Source organism: Carettochelys insculpta, chromosome 11, assembly GCF_033958435.1.
Source record: "Carettochelys insculpta isolate YL-2023 chromosome 11, ASM3395843v1, whole genome shotgun sequence".
NCBI classification, from domain to species: Eukaryota; Metazoa; Chordata; order Testudines; family Carettochelyidae; genus Carettochelys; species Carettochelys insculpta.
Window position 1 is genome coordinate 11482687 of NC_134147.1, and position 20346 is coordinate 11503032.

Here is a 20346-nt window from a genome sequence, read left to right on the forward strand (position 1 = left end):
GCCTGAACCGTGCGTGCCAGGTGGTGGAGCGCTCATTCGGCCGCCTCAAGGGACGCTGGCGATGTCTCCTGACCCACCTGGATGCCAGCCCCAACAACATCCCCCAGATTGTGGGTGCCTGCTGCGCCCTGCACAACCTCGTGGAGAGCAAGCGGGAGAGCTTTCTTCAGGGCTGGGCCGCCGAGGCCGCCAGGGCACATGTGCAGCCACCTGCTGCCCCCAGTCGGCAGGTGGACCCAGAGGGGACCCGGGTCCGGGAGGCCCTGCGGGCCCACTTCGAGCAACAGGCCGCGGGGTGAACTCTGGCCAGGCCCCCTACTGCCCGCCCCTTCCTCCCCGACACTCCTGCCCCAACGCCAACACCATGGAGCACCCCACCACGCCCCCCGCCCTTGTCCAGGAGAAATGACAGCACGAACTTGTGGGTGAACGTAAACTTTTTTTTTGTCTTAACGAATTTTTTTTTTTTTTTTAAATAAATATCTGACACAGAAACCAAAAAGAAAGAGGGACAAACGTTCAAGCAAATCAAGATGGGCACAAATAAAACAATACAACCACAAAGCAAATAAAAAAGTGTGCACCATCAACAAAAAAGCAAAGCAGGGAGGAGAATGGGGCGAACTATTTACAGAGGGGGGACGGAGCAAACAGGGGCACCAAAATAAAGCAGTCCAACAAAAGTATGTCCAACAAGGGGGGGGGCCACGTCCCGGGCCCCTTGCCCCTACAGCCCAGCAGTGGGCGTGCCCGGCCGGGAGCTCCGCCGGGCCTGCAGTCTGGTCCGCGGCTGGGTGGGAGCGGGCTCCACCGGAAGGTAGCGGCGCCAGCGAGTCTCGGGTGGCTCCAGGGGTCCCTCGGCGCGGTGGCCGTCGCGGGGAGGTGGTGGGGCGACGGCGGACGGCCCGGCGACGGCTGGAGCAGCTGGTGGTGGGGCTGCAGGAGCGGGCATGGCGGGCGGTGGCTCAGCCGGCGCGGCATGGGGGGCCAGGTAGTCAACCAGCCGGTTGATGGTCTCCATATAGGCCCCCCATGCCTCCCTGCGCCAGGCCAGCGCCTGCTCCTGCAGCCAGAGGTGCTGCTCCGACACCTCCAGCTGCCGGCGGAGGATGGCCAGCAGCTGGGGGTCCGTTGCCGCCGCCGGTAGCAGGCGCGGGGTCCGCCGTCTGGCCCTCCGCGGGGCCGGTCGTTCCTCGGCCGAGGGGCTGCCCTGGAGCGAGGGTCCCGGAGGGCTCTCCGGGACAACCGAGGCCTCGCCGGCGCTCTCTTCCGGTCCTTCGGATGGTGCAGGTGCAGGTGCATGACCCAGGAGAGGAGGGGGGAAAGAAGAATGGAGACAGGCGTTAGTGTGGGCCCTGAGCCGTGGCCTTTGTCCCCCCCGCCCTGTGCTGCAGGTTCCCCATCCCCGTCCCCGGGAGATGCTGCTGTGATGGATGGGGTTCAGGGGTCCCCCTGCCCTGCACCCCGTCCCCTGGTGGGAGCGACTCTCACTTCACCCCGCAGGGTCTGAGAGCAGGAGAGCTTTCTTAGGCCACAGATGGCCAGTTTCTGGCAGGAGTGACAGCACCAGCTGTCGGAAGAGACAGTCCTTCCAACCCGTCGTGGGGAGAAGACCCCAAGGGGGGCCCCTCTGGGATGCAGCTTTCCCCCTCCTCTGGCTGGCTGCCTACCAGCTCTCCCTTCCCCTAGCCTCTACCTGTGGCCCCCGCCCTCGCCCCCCAATTCCAAGCCAGCTCGGCTCCTCCCTCCTGTTTGCTCAGGGCAGAGGTGTCACCTGCCAGCTGTAGCGCCAGGATCCTCCTTTGGCCCTGGGAGCTCCTCGGCTCTGGTGGCTCATATGTAGCCTGAGTCTCCCTTTGGCACTCCCCCCACTCCATCACATGCTGCTGCTGTGGGGTGTCCCACCCCCTCCGCCCGGGGGCCCCTCAAGGTTCCGCTCCCCCCTGGCCCGGGGATGGGGCATGGCACTGTCATGCAGGGTGGCGGGGGGCAGGGGCTGATGGCTGCAGTGCTGTGAGGGCCATGGCCCTAGTGTCCTTGGGGCCATGGCCATGTGAGCATGTGGGGGGCCCTGGACACATCTCTGTTCCCCCCGCCCCTCAAGCCCCAGGGTGTCCACCAGAGAGGGGTACCTACCTGTGGGTCCGCTCCCATGGTCCGGAGATCCCCGGGGGTCGGAGGCCCTGCTGCTGCTCCGGGATGGCAGGAGGAGGATCTGCAGGCTGGATTCTGCGGAGGAGGAGCCCCCCTCCTCCTCCTCCTCCTCCTCCTGCCACGATGTCCCGGGGATGGCCTCCGGGGGGGGCCCCCGGGGTGCGGGGCTTGCCTCCGGGGCGGAGTCCGTCTGCAGGGCCTGCTCGGGCTCGTCAGCCGAGGTGTCAAGGGTGGCCGGAGGGGAGGAGGTGTGCCGGGAGCCCAGGATGTCCCTGAGCTCCCTGTAAAAGGGGCAAGTGACGGGGGCGGCCCCAGATCGGCTGGCCGCATCCCGGGCCCAGGCATAACCCTGCCGCAGCTCCTTGACCTTACTGCAGACGTGGTCAGGAGTGCGGGCAGGGTGACCCTGGGCAGCCAGGCCGTCGGCCAGCTGAGCGAACGCATCTGCGTTCCGCCTCTTGCTCCCCATTATCTGGAGCACCTCCTCCTCGCTCCAGAGCCCCAGCAGGTCCCGCATCTCGGCCTCCGTCCAAGAGGGGCCCCGCTGCCGCTTCCCAGACTGCGTGGCCCTCTGGCTGCCCTTGGGGGGGGTCCCCTGGGGGTGCTGGGGGGGCTGCTGGGCAGCCATGGCCGGTGTCAGGGGCTGAGGGCTGTGCAGGCTCGCCGCGTGTGCAGGCAGGAGCCTGCACGTTGCCTCAGCCTCCTGCAGTCAGGGCGGGGGAGGGGACCTTTAAGGGGCCGCTCCACGCGGCCACCAGTGAGCTGAGGGGCTGGAGAGAGCGTCTCTCAACCCCCCAGCTGATGGCCGCCATGGAGGACCCGGCAATTTCGACGTTGCGGGACGCGGATCGTCTACACTGTCCCTACTTCGACGTTGAACGTCGAAGTAGGGCGCTATTCCTATCTTCTCATGAGGTTAGCGACTTCGACGTCTCGCCGCCTAACGTCGAAGTTAACTTCGAAATAGCGCCCGACGCGTGTAGACGTGACGGGCGCTATTTCGAAGTTGGTGCCGCTACTTCAAAGTAGCGTGCACGTGTAGACGCAGCCAATGTGTTTAAAATCTGTTACAGAAATAACAGTAGAAATGCTCTGAAAGAGTAAAATAAATGTGATATTTCAAATGGAAATTAAAAGGGGTCTTGTGGAGAAAGCAAAATTGGACTTTAATTCAAATGGTTTAAAAGAGAGCAAAACACTTTCTAATTACTTATAGAGGAGGGGATGGGAAGGGAGGAACTCTAAACACATGCTGCTAATGACATTACAGAATGGCTACCTACAGCTCCCCTGTGAGACAGCCCTTTCTTAGCAATTTCTCAAAATAGTTTATGGGAACCAACAATAGGAAGTGGTTGTATAGGTGGCTTTTTAAATCCCTTCAGCAGCAAAACCTTTTATTTATTTTTTAATCTAAAACGTTTTGAGAAAACTTTAGGTCGTTTTCATCCATAGAGGGATTATGTGTAACTGAATGTATAACTGCCTCAAAGGGTAGCTATGTTAGTCCATAACTTTAAAAACAAGTAGTCCTGTGGCACTATGTGGAGATCGGATCAATCTGTCAACATAAGTTTTTGTCAGGTTTCTCCTGACAAAACTTCTATTAACAGATCACAGCCAGACAGAAAAGTGGATCACTCTTTTGATCCACTTCAACAGAGAGCAGCCAGACTGCCCAGCCACTCTCTCCACAGACCCAGAACCTCATCAGACAGGGTCACATGACTTGCAATCCTTTTCAGGGGCTCCAGTGAGATGCACACTTAAAAGTCCCCCACCCACCCTGTTAGCCGGTGGCCAGGTAATGTGTGGTGAGGTACTCCCCTGGGTCCTAAGCAACCCAGTTTTTTACTGTTAGAGCAGGCAGCTCCTAGCACACTCACCCACGGCCAGGCTGTAGTAACCAAACGGTTAAAGTTCTTTTGTTGTGCCGGCTGTGTTGCAGTGACAAAAGGGTTAACAAAATGGTTAGGCTCAGAGCTTAACTAGTTACAAGTTTATTTAAGCTACAGTTATAAGCGTGGGGTTACAAAAGGCTATTGTTTACTTCTTATATGCTAGCAAAGTACAGGTGTTAACAAGTTACGTTACAATCCAATACAAAGATATCTGTTATCATCTAACACAATGATATCTTGATACTAGTTACAGAGCTCTAATTCTTTAGCTGTGCACAAAAAAAAGTCAGAGACCTAGCATGGGTGTATCTTACCCTCTCTGCGTCTCTCGATACCAGCGTAGCCAAGCCGGATCGGTCACTCAATTCCGCGGAAAGACGAATACGAGGTTGGGCGTCCCCAGCTGTGGACCTCGGGAGGCAATTACCTGACCCGACCAGCAGGAAGTTGGTTGAAATGCACTCAAAGTTAGAGTTCTGCTGGACCCATCTTTTATACCCCTTTTGGGTTATGTATTCTCTTTCTTATCTATGGTGCCAGATCATACTGGTCTGTCTTTGTGACTCCAGTTTGTTACAAGGGCATTTCTACTTAGTTTGCACTTGTAAGACAAGAGATAAACAATTTAGGAGTACAGGACATTCTTTTGTGCGGGCAGGGCACGTCCCCTTCTGGGTGATTGTGTGTGTGCATCATATTGATCAATGCCAGCTGGGGTGATTTCTTGAGGGTCCACCCCCCCTCTCATGTTGACAGTCTGGCCTGTTAGCCTTCTAGCTGTACTTTCTGCTTCTCAGGGTCACGATAAGCCAGCATATCTGGGCCTCAATGAGGGCATCAAAGACTGCTGTCAGCAGCCATTTCCGTGCCCTGTGTGCTCCTCAGTGGGGGGCGGGCAACGAGCAAGCTGGCTTGTAAGGGGGAGACTCTGTCTGGCTACACACCCCCAACACCCTTTCCCTGCCCATGACGAGGCATGCCTACGTCTGCTAGGGACAGCACAGCTGCCAGAGCAGGTCTTTGACGCTTGCAGCAAGACACAGCATTTTCCAGCTAGCCCTGGTGCCAGAGCAACCCCTGGGCTTGGACTGGCCCCACTGTGTGGTACTTCAGCACCTGCTGCACCTCCTCACAGCCATCCTCCTCTTCCTCTGGGAGGTCAAGCCAGACACTACCTTCGAGGAGCTCACCGTTGCTGCCGCATAGTCCCACCCCGGCCCACTCCCTGGGTGCACAGGTGGATCTGGAGGCACTGCACCAGTTTCAACTGGTGGGACCTGCTGGTCGTGGGGCAGTGGGGTGACCAGCAGTGGCTCCAGAACTTCTGCATTTGGAAGGCTACCTTCCTGGAGCTCTGTGCCTGGCTTACTCCTGTCCTCCAGAGACAGGAAGCCTGGCTGTGGCCCGCCATTCCTGTGGAGAAGCAGGTCATAGTCACCCTGTGGAAGCTCGCCATCTCCTACGCCTACCACTTGTGGGAAACCAGTCTGGTGTGGGGAAGTCCACCATTGGGCGCTCTTCATGGAGGTAAGGAACTCTCAGGCTGCCGTGCCTGTGTGGGGGGAATGTCCCACCAAAGGCTGATCCTTGGGAAGCAGGGATGGGGGTGTGAGGGGTGGGGCTGGGGGGAAGGGAAGCCCTGTCCCTGGGGAACTTTGTCATTCCACTGTCGTACAGACCTGTTGCAGGGAGCAGCCTCACCAGGGGGTATCCCAGAGAGCTCGGGGGGGAGGGGATAAGAGAGGGACAGGGACTTCCCTAGGTTCCAGGGACTCCCTTCCTGACATGACTCCTCCCATTGTGTGTGTGTTTGGTCCTTTCCCTTTGCAGGTCATGACAGTCATCAACACCATCCTGCTATAGAAGGTCATCAGTCTGGTAGATGTGGATGCAGTCCTGGCTCGATTTGCCACTCTGGATTTCCCAGACTGCTTTGGGGCTATTGACGGGACACACATCCCAACCCATGCCCCAGACCACAGTATGACTGAGTATATCAACAGAAAGGGGTACTTCTCCATCATGCTGCAGGCCCTGGTTGGCCAACATGGACAGTTCACAGACATTTAAGTTGTTGATCTGACCAGGCACATGACACGTGGGTGTTCTGCAATTCTGGCCTGTGTTGGAAGATGGAGGTGGACATATTCATCCCCCACTGGGAGCTGGTCATTGGAGATGTGGACCTAACCCCTCATGCCCTCGCTAATGAAGCCCTATACTGGCTAGCTGGAACCCAGCCAGTAACTGCTCAATGCCTGCCTCATCTGGGCCCGGATGCAGGTGGATTGTGCCTTCAGCCACCTCAAGGCATGCTTTAGGAGCCTGCTCATCCACCTGGATGTAAGGGAGCACAACATCCCCCACATTGTGGCTGCATGTTGCACCCTGCACAACATTGTAGAGGAGAAAGGGGAGGCCTTCCTCCCGGGGTGGGGGGCTGACACTAGCCTTGGATATGTGCAGGCAGGAGCAGATCAGAGCTCTCCCTCAGGGCCTCATGGACCTACTGCCAAGCTTTTTCCATGGCCCACAATAAACCTCCCCAGGGCCCCCTGAGTGGGGACCTCAGGCCCACAGCCATACCTCACCCCTAACACAACTCCTCCCATTGCCCCTTACCCCCCCCGACCCCTGCCCAGTAAACACGGATGCAGGAGTGGTGCTCAAATAACAAGTTTACTTAAAGAAATAAAAATCAGTGCAAAACAGAAAGGTTCAATAACAAACATCAAAGGCAAGTGCAAAACCAATGAACTGTGTATGCTTTTGACAAGGGTGAGGGGCATCAGAACTTGTAGGAGGAGGCTTGGGACAGTGGGTGGGGGACAGGGATGGGTTGGGGGGGCCATGACCCCGAGAGGGAGTGGGACCCTGAGAGGCATTGGTCTCAGGATACCATCATGCCACAAGTTTGGGGGGGGGGGTCCTCATTGGGGCTAGGTCTGCAGTGTTGGGGGGTGGCAGGGGTGGTGGGGGCAGGCAGCATCAGAGCGGGACATGAGCCAGTCCCAGGCCTGTGACCACCACTCCCGGTCATCCTGCACACAACACTCAGGATCTCCTCACTCCAAGAGGGGGCCCTCTTCTTCTGCCCCAGCTGGCATCCTGGGATCACTCAGATGGGTTGGAGGGAGGCTCCTGTGGGGCATGTGAGTCCTGTGCACTGGCCATGAGGCCATTGGGGTGGCTCGGGGAGTTGGAGCATCAGCTGGAGGGCATGCTGGAGTGCGGTTGTGCTCTCCCTGCTGGCAGCATGCTCTCAGCTTCCTGTCACGGGTTTCTGGGTCCCTGCATCTTTAAACATGGCTGGACACAGAAACCATAGAGCCCCACTTTTGCTGTCAGGAACGTCCCCAAGCTCCAGCTGGCTGGCACCTTGGAGGACTCCTTCTTTCGAAAGAGTGGCCTGTGGAGCATCTACACATTTTCCTTCAAAAGAGTCTTCCTGAAATGGGAATAGAAGAACAGATGCAAAAGGCAGCTGTGTTCATTCAAAAATACTTTTGAAAGAAGGCATTTTTTGTGTAGATGCACCATGGGATATTTCGAAAGAGGCTGTTCTTTTGCAGATTATTTTGAAAGGACGTGCTAGTGTAGACATGGCCAGTGCATCTAGCTGTTATTTCCTTAGGATCTTACGAAGAAATGTGTATCAGTTGTTATATACTTTAAAACAGCATGAAAAGCAGATTTATCAAATCACTACAATACCTCATATGCTTTGTCAATAGTAGTTCTACAACTGGTTCTCATTTTGTACTATAACACAGGGACAGAATACTTAAAGAGCCACCACAGAAAATACCAGCAGAATGTTTTTTGCCGTTTAAAAGTGTTATTAAAAGTTTCTGTGTTGTAATTCTATAGGCAATTGTGGTATAAACTGGGGGGAAAGGTGTTTTTTAAAGTGACATTTAACATCTGCCAGGGAAGATTATAGCAAAAATAAAATGTTGGTGCATTCCAAATACCACAGGTCCTCACAAGATTTCAAGACACACACTTAAGTACACTACAGGATTCATTACATCTGACTTCAAGGGAGTGCAGTTAAAAAGGATGAAGCACAATGAAAACATACACTTGTACAAAAGTACCAACTGATCTTAAATCCCTACCCTCTCTTTCCAAAAGCAACACAGTGAATCCATAACTTTCTGAATTGTGACCAAAAAACCAACAAAACAAATCTGTAGTGTTCACATCAGTCTAAAGTAATAACCTGAACTACACTATCCAAACACCACATCAGTACTGCAAGTACAATTTATGTATTTCTTCATGGAGAGAAGTCACTGGCCAGAATAGAAATACCAGGGTTTTTTCATCAAACTGGTGGTGGTTAAAAGCCTTTTAAACTTGAGCTAGTAGGAAGTGTTACATTAATCTCATGTAATTATTTTCTTTTAAGTCATTTCTTGTCTTAAAACTTCATAAAGATGGATGTGAGCTGAAAATACGATAGGCTCTAGTGTAATGCACTCAAATGGGTTAGGAGTTGCTTCCCTAATTTATCTATAATTACATCTATTTGTTCAATTAAATCTTTTAAACTGTTTTACTCTGTAGAGTGGGACTTCTTCCCAAAGTCATAACTAGGTTTATAGAAAGATGGAGACAAGCCTATTGCTACTGTGTAATTCATCGCTCATGAATTACAGGTGTTGCTGTTGTTTTGCCAATAGGACAAACGAGCTTATAATTTAGACAGTTTTGCCCATTTCTAATAAAGTCTTTACAGTTACAGAATGCATTCCTCTTTTCTGTCCTATTCACCAGCACTGGTGTGGGAAAAAAAAAGATTTAAAAGATGATAAAATCTAGCAATGTCAATCACTACTGTCGACATGAAAAGAGAGATGATACATGGAAGATTTTATTTAGTGAGCCTTAAAATGACGTAATTAGAAATAGAAGATCATTTAAATTAGGGAATGGTCCAGAATCAAGGCCTGAATCTCGATCCAGATTTCACAGGTAGACTTTGGTTAGGGTCAAACTGAAACAATGACTCAACAGTACTGAACCTAATATGAAAATTCTGGATAGATACAATATCTGGACCTAAACCTTTCTTCATCTCCATTATTAAAGATATCTGTGATATAACTCATGTTATTTCTTATGAATTTAGAATTGGTTTACAATTTTGGTGTATCCAAATTGATAGCTCCAATTTCATAATAGTCTATTACTAATATAATCGCTAAAAATAGCAGTTATCACAACAGTTATGAAAGTGAACAGGCAGCAAGGAATGGGGAAGAAAAACTACCACAATCATACTTTTAAAATGTATTCGTGGTGTTTCACTAAGACTTAAGCTATCAGTCGAATTCTTCAGTGTAGATGTGCTATTGTAAGCAGCAGGATGAGAGAAATGGAGGTAGCCATTGGTATCCTATTTGTATTGAAAAAGAGTAGCTTAAGCAAAACGGTAAAGATTGACAGTAAATCTGAGTGTGCTAAGGTACTCAGTTAAGATTGTTTGTCATTTTTATCTTCTCAGGAGGACTTCCATATCTGGAAACTGGAAGACCAACACTGGCTCTGCAATGCTGGAACAAATTGCTATGTCAGATAAGTAAGTGCAGCCTCATGTATGAGCTAATTAGACATTTAAATTACTTTCATTTTCAATGTAATTAAAAACTCATGTAACTGATACTAGTTGAATTAGTGCTGATTGCAGGTCCCACCAGATCTCCTTTTGAAAATTCATTAAATGAGATAATATGGCCAAGGTTTTCCAAATAGGAGTACCTGAAAGGTAAGCTTCCAAATCTATATTTAGCTTCATAAATTTTTATCAGTGCACTCCCCTTTAAGCCAGTCAGGATTTTATTCAGGCACCTTCCCACCACAGCATCAGTCTACTAGTCGTTTATTCAGATGCATTTATCTCTTTCTTCCCAGCACAGTTTTTCTCCCCTGTATCCATCCATATGTTTTCTGTAGGTTGAGCTAAGTGTATTTTCATGTGCAACTAAACATCATCATCACCATCATCATCATCAACCATCATGGGCTCAGTGCCCATTGGTATCCAGTGCCTCCCTCACTATTTCCTTCCATCTTTCCCTGTCCAGTGCAGAGTGTCTTAGTTTCTGTAGACTAGATCCTCACCAATCTACTATAAAACAAAACAGCAGAAATTTAGCACTGTTAAGACTAACAAAATGATTTATTTCGTGATGAGCTTTCGTGGGACAGTCCCACTTCATCAGATCAATCTCATTTCCAATACAGACTGACATTATAAGTGCAGAGGTCCAAAAAAAATGGCAATAAAAATTGACAAATCAAGTACATAGGACTGAAGGAGGGGGCTGTGGGGCAGGGGATGTTAAGTGTCCTGCCTGAGATGATTATGGGAATCAAGCGAAGGGAAGCAGTCCTTGTAATGTGTGAGGTAATTGGTGTCTCTCTTCATACCACGTGTTAATATGTCAAATTTGAATATGAATTCCAATTCACAACTTTCCTTATGTAATCTGTTTTTAAAGTCTCCTTGTTCTAAGACACAAATTCTCAGGTCTTCAACAAAATGACCCACTCCGTTGAAGTGTTCACTGACCCGCTTATGTGTATTGAGATTCCTGATGTCTGCGCTGTGTCTATTCATTCTTTGGTGATGATTTTGCCCAGTCTGTCCAATTGGCTTTGTATAGGGGCATTGTTGGCACATAATCACATATATAATGTTGGTCAAAATACACAAGAATGTGCCTTTGATCTTGTAACTAACGTGGTTAGGTGCAGTTATGGTATCCCCAGAATAAATATGTCAACACAGTTGGCAGTGGGGTTTGGTGCAAGGAAAAGTTCCCGGATTAGTATTACTGTGGTGTAGCCTGTGATTGCTAGTGAGAATCTTTCTTAGGGTAGGAGGTTGTCTATAGGAGAGGACAGTCCTGTCGCTTAGGGCCTTCTGGAGTGTAGCATCATGATCTAGAATAGGTTGTAGGTTTTTAATGATGTGTGGCAGGGGTTTGAGTTGTGGGCTATAGGCGATGACAAGTGGTGTTCTGCAATTGATCTTCTTGGATCTATCTTGAAGTAGCTGGTTTCTGGGTATTTGTCTGGCCCTGTCAATTCATTTTTTGTTTGTTTGTTCATTTTTTGACTTCTCCTGGTGTAGACCAATCTACTATGGCATTGACCCATCCTTTGCAGGGTCTGCCTCTCCTGTTCAAGTCATCCATTATGCCAAATACCAGAGTCTTGACTTTTCACTTGTTCATTCTGCAAATATGCCCAAATAACTGTAGCTTCCATTGTATAATCTTCTTCAGTAGAAAAACACAAAAGCAGTCATGTAGCACTTTACACACACACACCTCCTAGAACTGGAAGGGACCTTTGGAGGTCATCTAGTCCAGTCCCCTGCCCTCTTGGCAGGACCAAGCACAATCCCTGATGTCTATTTGCCCCAATCCCTAAGTGGCCTTCTCAAGGCTTGAGCTTACAGCCCTGGGTTTAGCAGGCCAATGCACAAACCACTGAGCTATCCCTCCCCCTATAAAGATTAACAAAATAATTTATTTGGTGATGAGCTTTTCTGAGACAGACACACTTATTCAGATCAATAGCCTTACCAGAACAGACTCAATATATAAACCACAGAGGTCCAAAAATTGTTATCAAGATTGACAAATCAGAAAAATTGTTATCAAGGTTGGCGAATCAGGTAGACAAGCAGAAAGGGGTGGGGAGGGGTGGGGAAGTTATGTATTAGGTCAAACATCAAAGTATGTGAAAGAATCCATATAATGGGTCAGGTAATTGCTGTCCCTGTTCAAACCACGTGCTAATGTGTTAAATTTGAATATGAATGTTGGTTCTAAACATTCTCTTTGTAGTAACAGAGAGAAAGCCATGGTAGTCTATATACTATCAAAACAAAAAAGCAGTAAAGTAGCACTTTAAAGACTAATAAAATAATTTATTAGGTGAGCTTTTGTGGGACAGACCCACTTCTTCACGCCATAGCCATACCAGAACAGACTCAATATTTAAGGCATAGAGAACCAAAAATAGTAATCAAAGTTGATAAATCAGAAAAAAAAAATTATCAAGGTGAGCAAATCAGAGTAGAGGGGTGCAGGGGGAGTCAAGGATTAAATTAAACCAAGTTAGCAAAAGAGCCCTTATAATGACCCAGAAAATTCGCATCCCAGTTCAAACCACATGTTAATGTGTTGAATTTGAATATAAAAGAGAGTTCAGCAGCCTCTCTTTCCAAAGTAGTGTGAAAATTCCTCTTCAGTAACATACAAACTACATCTCTTTGTAGATGGCTGTTAAATCTTTTCTCCAGAACACAAACTCTCACATTTTTAATAGAGTGGCCCACTCTATTAAAATGCTGGCTGACAGGATTGTGCATTTGGAGATTTTTGGAAGTCTGCTCTATGTCCATTCAATCTGTGGTAAAGAGTGTTTGCAGTTTGCATGGGGCGCGGGCATTGTTGGCACATGATGGTATATATGACGTTAGTTTAGAACAGGAAAATGTGCCCCTGATTCTCTATTTAATGTGGTTAGGTCCAGTGGTGTTATCTCCAGAATAGGTATGTGGACAAAGCTGGCAACAGGGCTTGTTGCAAGGAAAAGTTCCAGGATTAGAATTATTGTGGTATAACCTGTGGTTACTAGTGAGAATCCTCATAAGGTTAGGAGGTTGTCTATACGACAGAACAGGCCTGTCACCCAGGGCCTTCTGGAGTGTGGCATCATGATTTAGGATAGGTTTTAGGTCTTCGGTAGGTTCTCTTTTGGCTGTATCATCCTATGTAATGCCTCATTGGTGACCTTCTGCATCCATCCTATTTTCAGGCTCTTTGTATAACAACTCCTCTCAACTAAACAGTGTGGTCTTAATTCCATCACACAAAGCATTTTTGTCACTATGTGCCTTCTGAATGGTCTGTTCTTTACCTTTTGAGACCTCTGTTACACTGAGCTACATTGCGTTTCTTCCCAGCTGCTGGGATGTACTAAGGCCTTTCCCATGACACCAGTCCTGGTGTTCTGCTAAGCTCACTAATGCTTTCTTCCTCTACCCAACCAATGGGTATTTTTGCAGCCCTCTTTCTTCCCTGCTATGCAAGTTTGATCTAGTGCCCTAGTGCTCTGACATTGTTCACATCTGTTACGTTCCTCAGTTGTGTCTCGGGCTCTTTCCCCGGAAAACAGGGCTCTGGAGCCTTACTACAACTGCTTTTTTTTCTTTTCACTTCCTGCAACTGTTGCTGTTGTTTGAAGATAAAGTTCTGTGCAGTAAAATGTCCTCTCCTTGTTTTCATGATGCTAAAACATCTTCACTTTTTTGTGGAATAGTGAGGCTTTGCAGAGTAAGATTTTGGGGCAGGAGGGTGGTAGGCAAGCATGTGTATACTTGCTCAATAAATATTAATTTTTGAAGCCCTGAGTTTAAGGATTATTCTTTAACCTTTGCTTTCATATGAATGGAACAATCATCCCCTTTTCCAGTATTCGATGCCAGAAAGAACACATACCTTATCAGGTACCCTGAGAGTTTTCAGATTCGAGAACACATATGTTAACATTTTAAACTTAAAAGAACAGGAGATATTCCAGTGTAACTAAAAGGCCAATTAACCAGTAAAATAAAGCTTCTTCACTAATCTTTTTCCCTTCAGTGTCTCTGAATTTGGAAGCTGAACTAATTCATTGCCGCGTGTGAATTGACCGACATAGGAAATCAGCCTTTTTAGTGAGGTTGAAAACAAGCAAGAATAGGAATGAGCTCCCTGTTGTCGAGCCCCTGCCCGCTTCCATAAACAGATTCCTCAGTAGGAGAGCATGTCACTGATAGAGCCACACTCTGGCTGTTTCTACACATACCACTTTCTCTGAAAGCAGCATGCTAATAAACAGCCCAAAATATGCTAATGAGGCATGGATGCAAATTCCCAGTGCCTCATTAGCATACAGTCATGTGATTTGGAGTGTGGAAGATGTTCTTCCGGACTCCAAAACAACATGTAGAGGCACAGCCCCAGGGGAGCTTCCGGAACGAAGTCCACCTTCTGGAGGCCCCTTCTTCCCGAAAATTTTTGGGAAGAAGGGGCCTCTGGAAGGAGGACTTCCTTCCGGAAGACCCCATCGGGGGCCACGCTTCTACATGTTGCTTTGGAGTCTGGAAGAAAGTCTTTCGGACACCAAATCACCTGGCCTTATGCTAGTGAGGCACCAGGAATTTGCATCAATGCCTCATTAGCATATTTCGGGCTGTTTATTAGCATGTCAATTTCTCCAAAAGTGGTATGTGTAGAAACAGCCTTGGGGGAAGTGAAAGTGAACTGAAATGCTCCTCTGTCTTTTCAGAGTGAGGCTACATCTTCTGGGACAAGGCCAAGTCATAGAATCATAGAACAATAGAGTTGGAAGAGACCTAAAAAAGCCATCGAGTCCAGCCCCCTGCTCTAAGCAGGACCAAACCCATCAGATCAGCCCTGCCAGGGCTTTGTTGAGGCCAGATTTAAACACCTCCAGGGATGGAGACTCCACTACTTCCCTGGGTAGACCATTCCAATGCTTCACCACCCTTCTAGTGAAAAAGTTTTTCCTAATGTTCAACCTGGATCTTTCCAACCACAACTTGAGACCATTGTTCTGTGTTCTGCCATCCATAACCACTGTGAACAGCCTCTCTCCAGCCTCTTTGCAGCCCCCTTCAGTCAGTTGAAGGCTGTTATCAAGTCCCCCCTCAGTCTTCTCTTCTGCAGACTAAACAGTCCCAATTCCCTCAACCTTTCTTCATAAGTCATATGCTCCAGCCTCCTAATTATTTTGGTCACCCTCTGCTGGACCCTCTCCAGTGTATCCACATCCTTCCTACAAATGGGGGCCCAGAACTGGACACAGTGCTCCAGATGCGGCCTCACCAAAGCTGTATAAAGAGGAATAATCACTTCACTGGATCTACTGGCAACGCTCCTCTGGATGCAACCTTGGCTTTCTTGGCTACAATGGCATGCTTTTGACTTGTCCAGCTTCTCGTCCACTACAACTCCCAGATCCTTTTCTGCAAAACTACTCCCGAGCCAGTCGGACCCCAGCCTGTAACAATGCTTGGGATTCTTCCGGCCCAAGTGCAGGACTCTGCACTTGCCCTTATTGAACGTCATCAGATTTCTTGCAGCCCAGTCTTCCAATTTGTCTGAATCAGTCTGGACCCTGTCCCTACCCGCCAGCGTATCTACCTCTCCCCCTAGCTTAGTGTCATCCACAAACTTGCTGAGGGTGCAATCCAATCCCTCATCCAGGTCATTGATAAATATGTTGAACAGAAAAGGACCCAGAACCGACCGCCATCCCAACATCGAGCCGTTGATCACTACCCGCTGGGCCCGACCTTCTAGCCAGCTTTCTATCCATCTTACTGTCCATTTATCCAATCCACATTCCTTTAACTTGCCGACAAGAATATTGTGGAAGACCGTATCAAAAGCTTTGCTAAAGTCCAGACAAATCACATCCATTGATTTTCCCCTATCCACAGAGCCAGTTATCTCATTGTAGAAACTAATCAGATTGGTCAGGCATGACTTGCCCTTCATGAATCTATGCTGACTATTCCTGATCACTCTCCCCTCCTCCAAGTGCCTCAAAATAACTTCCTTGAGGAGCCCCTCCATGATTTTTCCAGGGACTGATGTAAGACTGACTGGCCTATAGTTCCCTGGATCATCCTTCTTCCATTTTTAAAGATGGGCACTACATTTGCCTTTTTCCAGTCATCCGGGATCTCTCCCGAGCTCCATGACTTTTCAAAGATAATGGCCAAGGGCTCATCAACAACATATGCCAGCTCCCTCAGAACCCTAGGACGAATTAGGTCCGGGCCCATCGATTTATGTACATTTAAACTTTTTAGATAGCTCCTAACCTGTTCTTTCCCCACCAAAGGCTGTCCACCTTCATCCCACAATGCATCACTTATCGCATTAGTCTGGGAGCTGTCTTTGTCCATGAAGACAGAGGCAAAGAAAGCATTAAGTACTTCAGCTTTCCCTACATCATCTGTCACTGGATTACCTCCCTCATCCAGTAGGGGCCCCATGCCCTCTCTGATCACCTTCTTCTTGGAAACATGCCTGTAGAAACTTTTCTTGTTATCCTTCACATTCCTCGCGAGTCGCAACTCCAGTTGCGCTTTCGCCTTCCTGATAACTGCCGTACATTCTCGAGCTATACGTTTATACCCCTCCCTAGACATCTGTTCCAGTTTCAACTTTTTGTAAGCTCCCTTTTTGTGCCTAAGTTTTCCAAGGATTTCCCCATTAAGCCAGTCTGGTCTCCTACCATATTTACTTCTCTTGCTGCGCATCGGGACAGTTTCTTTCTGCACCTTCAATAGGGCTTCCTTAAAATACTGCCAGTTTTCCTGGATTCCATTTCCCTTCATGGTAGCATCCCAGGGGATTCTGCCCATCAGGTTCCTGAAGGAGTCAAAGTCTGCTTTTCTGAAGTCCAAGGTGTGTAATTTGCTGCTGTCTTTCCTTCCTTTGGTCAGAATCCTGAAGTCTACCATCTCATGATCACTGCTTCCCAGGTTGTCCCTCATCTCTACCTTCCCTGTTAGTTCCTACCTGTTTGTAAGCAGCAGGTTGACACACAGTGGCTGCATCTACACTACAATTCTGTTTCGAAAGAACATCTTTTGAAAGAGAACATCGAAAGATGCTCTTTCGAAGCGGAGCGTCCACACACACCAGCGGGGACCAAAGGTTCAGTCCATTCTTTCGAAAGGCCCCCAGCACAATTTCGAAAGAGAGTGTCCACACACACCAGGGCACTCCTTCAAAAGAGCAGGGACAGGAAGCACCATGGCCAGGATCGCATGGCGGACAAGCCCTTCGGGAGCTGCTGCCCGCCGTCCCCTTAAAGGCCACCCCCCCGTACCTGAGCCTGCACATCACAGAATCATAGGGCTGGAAGGGACCTCAGGAGGTCATCTAGTCCAGCCCCCTGCTTCAAGCAGGATCAACCCCTACTAAGTCATCCCAGCCAGGACCTTGTCCAGCCGGGACTTAAAAACCTCAAGGGATGGAGAATCCACCACCTGTCTAGGCAACGCATTCCAGTGCTTCACCACCCACCTGGTGAAGAAGTTTTTCCTAATATCTAACCTACACCTTTCCCTCTTCAACTTCTGACCATTACTCCTTGTTCTGCCATCTGACACCACTGAGAACAATTTCTCACCCTCCTCTTTAGAGCCCCACTTCAGGAAGTTAAAGGCTGCTATTAAATCACGTCTAAGTCTTCTCTCCTGTAAACTAAACAAGCCCAAATCCCTCAGCCTATCCTCATAGGTCTTGTGCTCCAGACCCTTAATCATTTTTGTTGCCCTTCACTGAACCTGCTCTAGCAAATCCACATCCTTTTTATACTGGGGGGCCCAAAACTGGACACAGTATTCCAGATGTGGCCTCACCAGTGCCGAATAAAGAGGAATAACTACTTCCCTAGATCTGCTCGAAATGCTCCTCCTAATGCACCCCAGTATGCCGTTAGCTTTCTTGGCTACAAGGGCACACTGTTTACTCATATCCAGCCTTTCATCCACCATAACCCCTAGGTCCCTTTCCATCGTATTGCTGCTGAGCCAGTCGGTCCCCAGCCTGTAACAATGTTTGGGATTCTTCTGCCCCAGGTGCAGGACTCTACACTTCTCCTTATTGAACCGCATCATATTTCTTTTGGCCCAGTCCTCCAATTTATCCAGGTCCCTCTGGATTCTCTCTCTACCCTCCAACGTATCTACCTCTCCCCCTAGTTTTGTGTCATCTGCAAACTTGCTGAGGGTGCAACCCAGTCCCTCATCCAGGTCATTAATAAAGATGTTGAATAACACCGGCCCCAGAACCGAGCCTTGCAGCACTCTGCTTGAAACAGACCTCCATCCAGATATTGAGCCATTGACCACTACCCGTTGGGCCCAACCATCAAGCCAGCTTTCTATCCATCTCATAGTCCAAGGATCCAATCCATATTTCCTTAACTTATGGACAAGAGTGTTGTGGGCGACCGTATCCCTAGGCAGAGCGAGAGCAAGAGTGAGCGAGAACAAGAGGCATCAGAGGTGGCATCCCGGTCCCCCATGGACCCCGAGCAACACCCCTCCTACATCGCAGCCGTGGCCAGCGCCCTGGCCGTGGTCCTGGCCACCGTGCGGCAGCAGCTCCGGGTGTCCACCATGATAGCCAGCCTCCTGGACGCCATCCTCAGGGTGCAACGATACCATCCGGTCCTTCGGGTCATCCGCCTCCTGTAGAGCTTCCCCACAAGCAGCGACTGGTGGGACCAGCTGGTCCTGGAGCACAGGGGTGACGACTGGTGGCTACAGAAGTTCAGAATGAGCAAGGGGACATTGCTGGAGCTGTACCACTGGCTTGCCCCAGTCCTTCAGCACCAGGACACACACCTGAGGCCGGCACTCCCTTTGTACAAAAGGGTGGCCATCGCTCTGTGGGAGCTCACCACCCGGACAGTTATCGATCCGTCGGCCACCAGTTCGGGGTGGGCAAAGCCACCGTCGGGGCCATCCTCATCCAGGTAAGCTGTGCCCAGCTCACACCTAGACTGCATGCGGGGGTCAGGGGGCAGCCTGGTGACAGGCACCATTGGGAGGAGGGTGGGCTCCCCAGGGCCAGGGGCAGGCACAGGGATGGGCATGGGTGGGCACCCCAGGTCCAGGGGTGGGGATGGGGATGGGCATGAGCATGGGCGGGCACCCCAGGGCCAGGGGCGGGGATGGAGTCGGGCAAGGACGGGCAAGCTGCACCCCACCCCATGCTCACGAACACGCCCCCCTATGCCCTGCAGGTCGTCTGGGCGATCAACAAGGTGCTCTTGAGGCAGCTGGTTTGCGTCGGGGACCTGGACGATGCCATCCGAGGATTCCAGGAGCTGGGCTTTCCCAACTGCTTCAGGGCCATGGATGGCACCCACGTCACCATCTGGGCCCCAGAGCACAGCCACGGGGCCTATGTGAATCGCAAGGACTACCACTCGGTGGTCCTGCAGGCCCTGGTCAATGCCAATGGCCAGTTTGAGGACATCTACATGGGCTGGTCCAGCCATGCCTACAACGCGAGGGTCTTCAGGAACTCAGGGCTGGGAAGTCGTATGGCCGAGGGGACCTTCATCCACCAGTGAGAGCTCCCCATCAGGGACACAATGATGCTGCCCTGCATCGTGGTGGATGCGGCCTACACCCTGCAGGCCTGGCTGATGCGGCCCTACACCGGGCACACCCAGCTGAGCCAGGACCTTTTTAACGAGTGGCTGAACCGTTCCCGGAACACTGTTGAGCAGGCGTTCAGCCGCCTCATGGGGCATTTTAGATGCCTCTACACCAGGCTGGAGGTTGGCCTCCCCAGCGTCCCAGCGGTGGTCAGGGCCTGCTACACCCTCCATAATCTGGTGGAGGCGAAACACGAGCCCTACATGCAGAGGTGGGCCACTAAGGCGGGGCACAGGTATGAACAGGGCCCTGCCGCCCCATGCCACCAGGCCCAGCAGGACAGGGTGTGTGTCAGAGAGACCCTGTGCCAGGCCTTTGACTGGGGGCCATGGTACCTGACCCCACCCTGCAAACTCCCCCCCACCCGCACTCTGCACACACACACACACACACACACACGCACACACACACACACACACACGCACACACACACACACACACACCAGCATACATGCACAGGGGACACAGTTAAACCATAAAAATAAACTATTTACTTAACAAAACTGTGCCCCTCATTTACTAGGGGGAACTATATACATGTGGGGGGAGGGTAAGTGGGGAGAACTATTTACATGGGAGGGAGAAGGGTGAAAAGGCAAAAACTATTTACATAGAAGCGGGGAGGGTGGATGCGTGGCTGGGGTGGTGAGGCCTCATCCCTCCAGGGGGCTCGATGGCCAGGAGCCCTGTCACCTGCACCCACCCCTTCCTCCTCAGGTCTGGGGGCCCCACCGGGGCTGGTGGCACAGGGAGGTAGGGGTGTGGCTCAGGCATGGTCCCCTCACCTGTGCCGGGCTCGGCACAGGGCGGGGAGGTGGGGGCTCGACATCCACCTGGCCAGCCCTGGCCAGCATGGTGTGGGCCAGGCCGATGAGGCTGGCCAGGGGGAGGTGGGGAGGGAGCAGGGCCTCCAGGTCGGCCTGCTTGGAGGGATGTTGTGAGGGGGACAGGGGACAGGTGGCCAGCCACGGCATGGGTGAGGGCATCCAAGTTGGATCCCACCTGGTC

The 20346-nt window shown here is 50.4% G+C and overlaps 1 protein-coding gene across 3 annotated transcripts in view; it reads left to right on the top strand.

Annotated features, from left to right (window-relative positions):
* SYN2 (synapsin II) overlaps positions 1 to 20346 on the top strand; it is a 408886-nt gene that overhangs the window by 328288 nt on the left and 60252 nt on the right. For all 3 annotated transcript variants that reach the window (XM_075005593.1, XM_075005591.1, XM_075005592.1), the window contains exon 8: positions 9568 to 9642. In XM_075005593.1, the coding sequence (XP_074861694.1) occupies positions 9568 to 9642 (75 nt within the window). The remainder of the gene's footprint in view (positions 1 to 9567; positions 9643 to 20346) is intronic.